The sequence below is a fragment of the Pan paniscus genome, chromosome 10, assembly GCF_029289425.2.
Source record: "Pan paniscus chromosome 10, NHGRI_mPanPan1-v2.0_pri, whole genome shotgun sequence".
Taxonomy (NCBI): Eukaryota; Metazoa; Chordata; class Mammalia; order Primates; family Hominidae; genus Pan; species Pan paniscus.
Window position 1 is genome coordinate 14,731,003 of NC_073259.2, and position 9,426 is coordinate 14,740,428.

General features: G+C 37.5%; 1 protein-coding gene across 1 annotated transcript in view; it reads right to left on the minus strand.

Annotated features, from left to right (window-relative positions):
• LOC100981672 (pregnancy zone protein) overlaps window positions 1-8,407 on the minus strand; it is a 61,968-nt gene extending 53,561 nt beyond the window's left edge. Inside the window, exons 1-5 of the mRNA XM_008960810.4 lie at window positions 6,976-8,407; window positions 2,489-2,672; window positions 1,246-1,405; window positions 1,040-1,092; window positions 47-67 (exon numbers count right to left, since the gene is read on the minus strand). Coding sequence (XP_008959058.2) covers window positions 47-67; window positions 1,040-1,092; window positions 1,246-1,405; window positions 2,489-2,672; window positions 6,976-7,058 — 501 coding nt within the window. The 5' untranslated portion in view covers window positions 7,059-8,407. The remainder of the gene's footprint in view (window positions 1-46; window positions 68-1,039; window positions 1,093-1,245; window positions 1,406-2,488; window positions 2,673-6,975) is intronic.
• Between the last annotated feature and the right edge of the window lie 1,019 nt (window positions 8,408-9,426).

Below are 9,426 nucleotides of genomic sequence, written 5' to 3' on the forward strand. Positions count from 1 at the left end.
TCTAAAAGTACTAATTTCCTTATAAGATACTTTTTCTGATACTTACCTCAAGGTATATCAGTGGAATCTATATGATAAAAGGAAAGAAGAGATGTGATTAGAATTCCAGCAAAGGCTACAATTTCAGACTTGTGATCAAACAACATGCTGAGGAAGAATATTATCTGTAGCTAAATTCAACAAGAAACATAACAGAACTGGAAAAATCTCAGGGAAATTATTAAATAGTTCTAGGATGAGCATACACAATATATTCAATAATTATTATTATGTGTTGCCATTTCCCTGAAAATTATTATTGGTGAATGATATTATTGAATCTTTAAGTATTAATATTATTTGGATACTAAAATTCTCCTAGTGAATAATATGACTATACTGCTGACTTTCATAAGTTGGGAAATAGATATTAATAGAGTTATATGTCATTATGATTTAGACCTAACAGAAATAGAATTCCCAGAATCATTTGGTTGAAAGTAAACCAAGAATATTTCTTCTAATTTCAACATTGTCTATTTTCTACCTATTAAAAGCAGCTTTGTTCCTTTGCACTAATATTGAAGGTAAGTTGAAAAAAGGGAAATTCAATTAGCATAAAAAAGTCTTTGTGTATAATATATTTCTATACTATATGTATAGAATATATAATAAAATTATAATATGGTCTATTGTATATACCTATATATTCATAAAAGCATAATTCTTTGTTGCTTTTTTAATCATAAATTCCTTGAAAGTATGAATATGAATAGTGCCTTTTTTCTTATGCTTCTTTAATATTCTCAATGCAGTGTGTTCAGAGTAACAAATGCAGCTATTGCCAGACTGATTAAATACTGTTATAAGAGAAAGAACTTCCTCATCTCTTGTCCCTCAATTTTTGTTTTGTATAAGACTGCAAATCTGTGCTGAGGCTGGAGCCAAGTTCAAAAACAAGTGTCTTTCATCCTCTCGCTTTTCTTCTACCTTTCTACCTCACTCTGGGTGAGTATTCCCACTCTACCCACAACCCAAACCACAGACAGTGGATGCTTACCAGTTCATTTCGAGGGCGAAAATTTTCATCCACGGAGACAACACGGAATCTTACTGGAAAAGTAGTTCTCCGATAAGATTCAGACATGATAAAGCAGGTAATTTGGGTAATAAGACAGGAGGCTACGGGGCTAGGATAATGGAGACTTTGGCGGTTCAGGTGGCCCTTCTCAGTGTTGCCCCAAACAGTGGAATTTCCCTACTTACCTGTCTGTCCTGGTTTATACATGGGTTTGTCTGTCTGGACAAAGACCAGACTTTGGGTGTTCAGTACCAGAACTGTGTTCCTCTTCCTGAAATCTTGCGTAGGCCCCTTTATCCCGATGCTAAGGAATGCCACCTCTGAAGAGGCTGAGATCCTTGGGAGCTAAAAAGCAAAGGATTTTTTACTACTGGGGAACTGTGCAGTCTTCTCCCTCTGCATTCTTCAGTCATTGCTATTTCCTGTCTCTCCTTCTGCTTCACCAAGGAGAAGGAAGGTGTGACTATTTCTTCAGACATAAGAGTGACGATATTAATGTGAGATAGAGGAATTGTATCAGTAAGAGTGGCCATCAATAGAACCCAGATCTCCATGGAATTCACCTAGAGCTCTAGTTATTAAATTAGATGCCTTTTAACTGAGTATATATATTCTGAAGGAATGGAGAGAAACATCTCTGAAAAAATATGGGAGAGCATAGGAGCTGAGTTTCCCAAGTTAGGCAACTTTAAAGAGGTACTAGGTGTTTGCTTAGGGTATCCTGCATGTGCAAAAAATTATGTTGCATGCAAAGTTTTTATCATGAAATTTTCATACGATCTATTTCTAGGAAATGTCCAGCCCGATCCTTAAAGAGACAGTTACAATCAAAACTAGAAAACTCCTCTAAGTCATGAAATTTTTGTGGGCAATAGGATTATTATTTAGGAATGAAATTCAGAAGAGTATTTCTTCCTTACTCTGGTAAAAAATGCTTTGTTCCTTAATAGCTGAAAACTCACTATTTTTAGTCCTTTCTGAAGTCCTAACTACATTCCTTTTTTTTTTTTTTTTTTTTTTGAGACGGAGTCTCGCTCTGTCGCCCAGGCTGGAGTGCAGTGGCGCGATCTCGGCTCACTGCAAGCTTCCCCTCCCGGGTTCACGCCATTCTCCTGCCTCAGCCTCCCAGGTAGCTGGGACTACGGGCGCCTGCCACTACACCCAGCTAATTTTTTGTATTTTTAGTAGAGACGGGGTTTCACCTTGTTAGCCAGGATGGTCTCGATCTCCTGACCTCGTGATCTGCCCGCCTTGGCTTCCCAAAGTGCTGGGATTACAGGCGTGAGCCACCGCACCTGGCCCCTGAAGTCCTAACTACATTCTTAAAGTCATACCTTGGGATTGCACACCAGAGCTCCATCACCATGACCTATAGAGCTCAATAAAATGTATCAAGCAGGGATAGCCAGCTGGCACCGTAGCACTCACAGTGAAGGAGACACAGTGGAATAAGTCCTTCTCCGCCACCAGGTCAGTGAAGAGGCTCCTGTTTTCCCTGCCAGACTCCAAGGAAGCACTTACAGTCACTGTCTCATTCAGGTGGCTCAGAAGGACACAGCCCTTCTTAGGGGCCTCAGTGTGGAGCAGGGAGGGGACCAACACCATATACTGCCTGGGAAAGGAAGAAGTCTAAATTAGAGAAAAACTGATGACAGTAAGCGTTTTCATCCATAAATGTGTTTTCATAACAATATGTATTAATTGGTGCAATCAGTTTTATTCTAAAAGTCAATGGACTAAGTCAATGGAGGTTCTGTCACAGATCAGCACAAAAATTTTATCTTTTACTCATCAGTCATGCCTCAGCCACACAATCTGGAGCCACACAACACTGGAGATTGCTTTCCAAGATGTTACAATTTCACAGGCATTCCTTGCTTTAAAGAGCAGTCTGAGCTCTTTAAACTTTAACTTTGAACTTTAAAAAAAATCTGAATTCTTGAATATATATCCATAAAAGTGCACGCACACAAACACACACACATATATAAAAAATTGGGAGTGATTATTCATCGTAAAAAGGACTTACATTAAAATCTGTCTAGATAAACATCACTTTGGAATGAACACCGTGACTAGATTTACAGAAATTCAACTGAAAGAACTTCAGTAAGCATATATCATTACACAAAATAACACATGTGTATATTGCAAAATCATTTTCTTAATATCAGCAACACTGAAAAAAAGTATTTGCTGTTTCTCTTAGGCTCCTCAGATACAACTCAAAGTCAATATTTTATCAACGAGTTTGAAAATTTTGTCAATTATTTACATGCACAACTCCCTGCTACACACACGCTACACAAACACACACTGTATTTTATTATCATTTCCCTTTATGCTCAATTTCTTGAGGCAATTAACATTAATAATTTAATATTAGTATGTCCATGTTTATAAACATGTTTGTTTCCGAATCACATGGGTGGATAGGTTATCTTTTCAATAAAAAAAAACAAACAAACAGGTTCAGGCTGGGAGAAGTGGCTTATACCTAGTTCCCGGCACTTTGGGAGGCTGAGGCAGGAGAGTCACTTGAGGCCAGGAGTTTGAGAACAGCCTGCACAACATTGTGAGGTCCCCCATCTCTACAAAAATTAAAATAAAAAATTTAGCCAGGTGGCGCATGGCTGTAGTAGCAGTTACTCAGGAGGCTGAGGCAAGAAGGATCACTTAAGCCCACGAGGTTGAGGCTACAGTGAGCTATGATTGCACCAGTGCTTTCAGAGTGACAGAGTGAGACCCTGTTTCAAAAAAAAAAAAAAGCAAAGTTTATATGAGTACTAAAAGTACATATTATTTTGAAAAGTCTTTTCTTTTTTATTTAAATTGTTGAAAGTTTTCAGTTTTTCAGAGGCACAGGCAATTTTTTGTGTAAGCCTCACATTCTTGCCTTAGCTTTATTGATGAGTGTCCTTTGTCTCTAATGCCCCCCACTCCATATTTTTCTGTCACTTTCCAGAAGCCTCCAACTCAATATAATCTCTCCACACTCTGAAATCCCATGGGCTGAAAGAGAATGTGTTTTTGTTGTTGCTGTTTTTGAGCATCTGCCACATGACAAGAATTGTTAAGCTGTCTCTGTATTAAGCCATTTAATCTTCCCAGCAATGCTGTAAGGTACATGCATGATACTCTCCATGTTCATGGAAGCTAAAAGATGAGATCCTCATCAGTCCCCAAAACTTGAATCCATAACAGATGGATAAAATCCCTGCCCCCATGCCAAATCAGTAAATCGTGACTAAAATGTAACTCTTCAAAGCTTTAATGATTCAATGATTCATGATTCAATATCTGCAGGGTTAGGCCATTTATAGAGTAAATTTGCAAGTAAAAACTATTATTTTCTTATATTATTTTACTACCCTTACTTTCCATTGCCAACATAAACTCTTACTTTTTAAATTGTTTTTTGGACAGACAATTTGACACAAGAAACCCAATATTGTTGCTTTACAAAATTAATAGGTGTGAGACTAGGAGGAGAGAATCCAAGGATAATTGAGTTGTGGAATCTGGAACTCAAATTTGGTCCCCTCATCCTCCATGTAGTCTGCTCCAGCACACCAGTCTTGCTACATGTGTTTTAAAGTGTTCCTGGGCAAAACTATATGCCATGAATCTCCAGGGCCACTCTGAAATCATCCAAGTTTCAGATGATTTTACTGTATGAGTAGTAAGGTTTTGTTCTCTAGCAGAGAAGCTGAGGGCAGTTAAGTAACTCACCGATAGTCGTTCAGCTAGTCTCTTATGTCTTAATCTTTTTCTGGTATCTGGATGCTTCTGATCTCCTGATCACTGCTCTTTTAACAGCATAATAAATAATAAAAATGTATCATTTTTTACTTCTCCATCAAAAAATTTTTCCTTTAGTTCTTTCATCTTAATAAGAAGGTATATATATATTTATAATTTATTTACTATTTTTATTCTTATAAATTATAAGCCTAAAAGATATCACGATTAAAAATTAATTCCACATATATTTGACATTCTAAAGAACTATTTTACATGAGTTCAATTAATATTTTTTTAACAGATATTGAAATCGGAACAAATCCAAGTTGACAAACTTGCCCAAGATTTCATTGGTAGTGAGCTGCTAAAATGTTTTAATATATGTTTACTCAATCATGAATGTTTGCATTTTAAATATTTGCCTCTTTAGCAGGGACTAAATGTAGCAAATATTAAAGTGATAACTTTTAATTTTCTCTTTTTCATTTTATTCCCCTGAAACCTTCATCTTTCTGAAGCTTACTGCCCCAAGGCAGGGGAGAATGGCTATTGGTTCTCTTTTGTAATCTCTCTCATTTATCACATCAAGGGTTAATTCTGGAGGGATGAAGTTAAGTTTTCTCCTTACAAAGGGAGAAAACACCCCTTCTGCTTGTGATAACTAGGGCGTGAGGCTTGTTGTTCTTTGTTCAGTGGCGGACACAACGTAAAAGGATGGTTTCAATGGCAGCATGGTCCTATGTAGTGTAGGACTGCATCCAGAACCACAAATTGCTTAATGTTTCTGACCCAATACACGCGACTCGCTTTATCCATTCAGTCTGCTCTCAGAAAGCAAAATAGCCTCCACATATTCCCAAATGCTTTCTGGATGGAGAGCAGCTGGAAGTAGTAGCGCCCACCGCTGTAGATGAGGTAGAGGGATAGTGGGGGAGAAATGTACCCCTACCGGTTGCCAGGAAATTGTGCAAGGAAAAAGCCTGAGGAAAGCAGGAGACTTACTGGATTGAACTCCTTATTTCTGCTTTCTGCGCTTTGGCCTGAAGAAGGCCATTTGAGTTAGATGAATAAGGGTAACACACAGAGCAGAGGGACCCCTTATCCCTTTCCCCATTTGGGACTCTGAAGACTTCCCTGTGTCAGTCTGGAATACAGGAGACACGATAGGCATCTAGAAGTGCAGTGTGGGTATGCAAGAGAGAGGTAGAAGTTTAACCTCTCCAGGACACCTCAGTGCCTATGTGCTATTATTGGACCCAAGAGTTCTCACCATTCTCTGGAAGAAATGTAAAGGCAGCTGGGTTAAGGCCAGGGACCTTAAATGGCCTGGACTGCAAAGGGGCAAGGTGACCCTGCATCACAGGCTGTGTTGAAACAATAGCCATAGTATTTGAGGCAGGATGCAAAGGTAGGAGTTCTATGGGATATGAAACAGCTGAAGTGAGACAGTCAGTTAGAGAGGACTGTTGGGTCCTGAACACACAAGAGAAACCAGATGGCTAAACTTCAACAGTGCATGCCAGCAAGTAAGGAGAAGTCAGACTGACGGTAGCCAAGAAGGATGGAGAACTTTGAGACCAAGGACTCTGACACTTTTCTCTATTAGGAGTTAATGGAGACCACAGTTCTCTAGACACTATAGAGGAGAGGAACTGGGGAGAGGTGGAAAAGAAGTCTTACAATTATTGAGTTGTACCAACTTACAACTGGATAGGGTTAAAATTATTTTCCCCGCTTTGGTCCCCCACTGGGAGCTGTTGGTGAAGACTTGATACATGATTGAAAAATAAAGGAGCTATACTTTCTGTATATATATATATATGGCCTACAATACATGTTAAGTTGCACTTCACTATATATTTTGAATATCTTTATATTCAGTGCCTTCAATCCAAAAGAATGGTTCTGTGAAGGTGGGATCTAGTGTTTTATTTAATCATGCTTCCTAGTGACTACTTGTATTTATGACTCTGATTGGCCCAGTGTAGAAAAAATGATTTCAAGAATAGAGGATAAATGAAAGATAAACAAGGGATTAACTGGAATAATTTCTTATATTTGGAAGGTATTGTAATGAGTGGAAAGGTGGCATTTACAAAGGAAGGCAAAGCGAAGACACAAGGGAGAGACTGAAACGCACTCTGGAGGAAGGGGTCTTGAGTGAGACTTACGGTTCTGCAGAGTTTGAGTCACTGGCAGAAAGCAGGATAAGAAGTAGCACGAGACATAAATGAAGAAGTCTGTCTTTCCGCATTGTGAGGGATAAATCTCAGGGTTGTGTCCAACTCTCTGCCCTCAGCCTCGCCCTGGAGACCAGCTGAGTTTACCAGGCTTTATGTGGCCACTATGTACAAACAAGCCCCACCCCAAGGCCTCTGAATAGAGTTCAGAATTGAGCACAGATTCCCTAAAAGGGTCATTACTCTCAGTGGTTGCCTCATTTTTCTCAAGGCTAAATTCTGATAGGTACTGGGGCATGTCTGGAAGATAAAATTTGTATTCCATTTAGAATGAGCTTTGACAGCAAACCTCCTGATAAGGAACCTTCAACCTACCTTTCTCCATCTCTTTCAAAATCCTTACAAGCAGGTGACAAAGGATGCTGACAAAGAATGTCAGGGACACGTTACCATGATAGTAACTCATGCATTGCAGATTCATTTCTGGGACTGAGTGAGTTATAACTATAGACTTTAGGGTTTTTGGGTTTTCTTTTTTAGCAGTTGATTGAGTAATGGTCCTGGAAGAAAGTGATATAAAATAAGGATTTCAAGAGTAGAGGATCAATGAAAGATAAAAGAGATAAAAGATCAAAGAGATTTTAGAAAGGAGTTATCAAAGATCACACTTGTCTATTTCACAGCATTGACCTGATCAGATTCTTAATTGCTCCTGTCTGTCCTTGTTACTGTCTGAGCGCTCTAACGTTTGAGTCCCTTAAACCATATCATTGACTTTATCTGAGATTTTTTTTTTTGAGCCATACTGTGTGCTAAGTGCTATTCTGGTGATGAAAATACAATATTGAACAGGATATTCAGTATCCATGCTCTCATAGAACTTGTAGTACAATGATGATCACATATAAACCACCAGCAGATTTAATGCCATCCTTAGACTGCAGACATTGGTGTCTGTTTACATACTGTATTACTTGAAACTTTTAAAATCAACTTTCTTTCTCTTTCTCCATATTTCAGCCTAATCATCCCTTCTTTGGAGAGCAAATTCCTGGCCACACTGCTGAAAGTGGATTCCTTCCTATTAGTTTTTATTTCACATCTTTGTTTCTTTTGTCACATTATCATAGAATGAAATAATTTATTTTAAATTATGAAATGTTTTATATATATATACTCACAAATATAGAGAGCAAGATAAAAAACACTCGTACCTTACATGCACCCAACTTTAATAAAATTAAACACTTGCCAAGTTTGTTTAAGGTCATTTCTTCTTAAGAAATGAAAGATGGCAATGGTAGTGCTCTTTTAAAATTTGTCTAGCAGCTTTTCCAGTTTTTACCAGATCCACCAACCCAAAAAAAGAAATAAATCAAGACAAATATGGTTGGAGTTTCCTTTGTAATTCTCTCCAATCTCATTTCCCTTCCAATGTTGTGGGATTAGGAAGTTGATATGTATTCTTCAAGATGTGTTTATGTTTTTATTCCATATTTATGTAAATAATATATAGCATAATTTTGTGTTTTGTATTTTATATATATAAGTGGTATGCACGTATTGTAAAATTTGTCATCACTATTATGGTTTTAAGACTTATTAGCATTGATAATGAGGATAAAATTTATTAATTTTAATGACCATCTATACGACATTCTATTGTATGAATGTGGCCAAACCTGTTACTCTATTCCCCTAGTGCTGAATTTTGGATTCTTCATAGTTTTCAACATTACAAATAATACTGCTACAAATACGGTATGTCTACTTAAGCATATTTGCAAGAGTTTCTCTAGGGTATATAGCAGAGATTGGATTATAGGCTATATATGTATGTACATCTTGAAATCTATCAGATTGGTAAATTGCTCTTCAGAGTATTACATGGATTTGAATACCTATCTGCAACAGTGGATATTTTCAGTTTATTATATATTTACCATCATTTTACTCTGCTAGGCATTTTACTTTTTATCAGTCTGATGAGTGAAGCAGTATCTTGCCTTAATTTTCATTATTAATGACTTTACACATCTTTTCATATGTTTATGGACCATTTGAATTATACCTTCAGTTTGATATCTCAACACAATATGTAAAGGGTCTATCAGGAACATCTCCTTGCCCCAGTTTCATGAGCCTTGGACTCTAGATGCTGCAATTTTATTTACTAAAGGCTTTAAAATGTGCTTCTAAATCTCTCAGCCAAATATTCTGGAGCTGTTAAATACCCTAAGGGGAAAGTGCCCTTAAACACAGAATTGCCCCTTTGGGTTGCTATGTTGCTTCTGAACTTTGGATTCATAATTCTTCACAGTCTTTGCTTTTCAATACCTCCAGTGAATATATATATAACCAACCATTCCTAATTTAAGTGGGAAGTTTGGTCTCAATTACCTTGTATACCATTACTGGAAAGGAAAGTCTTAAGTGTGTATT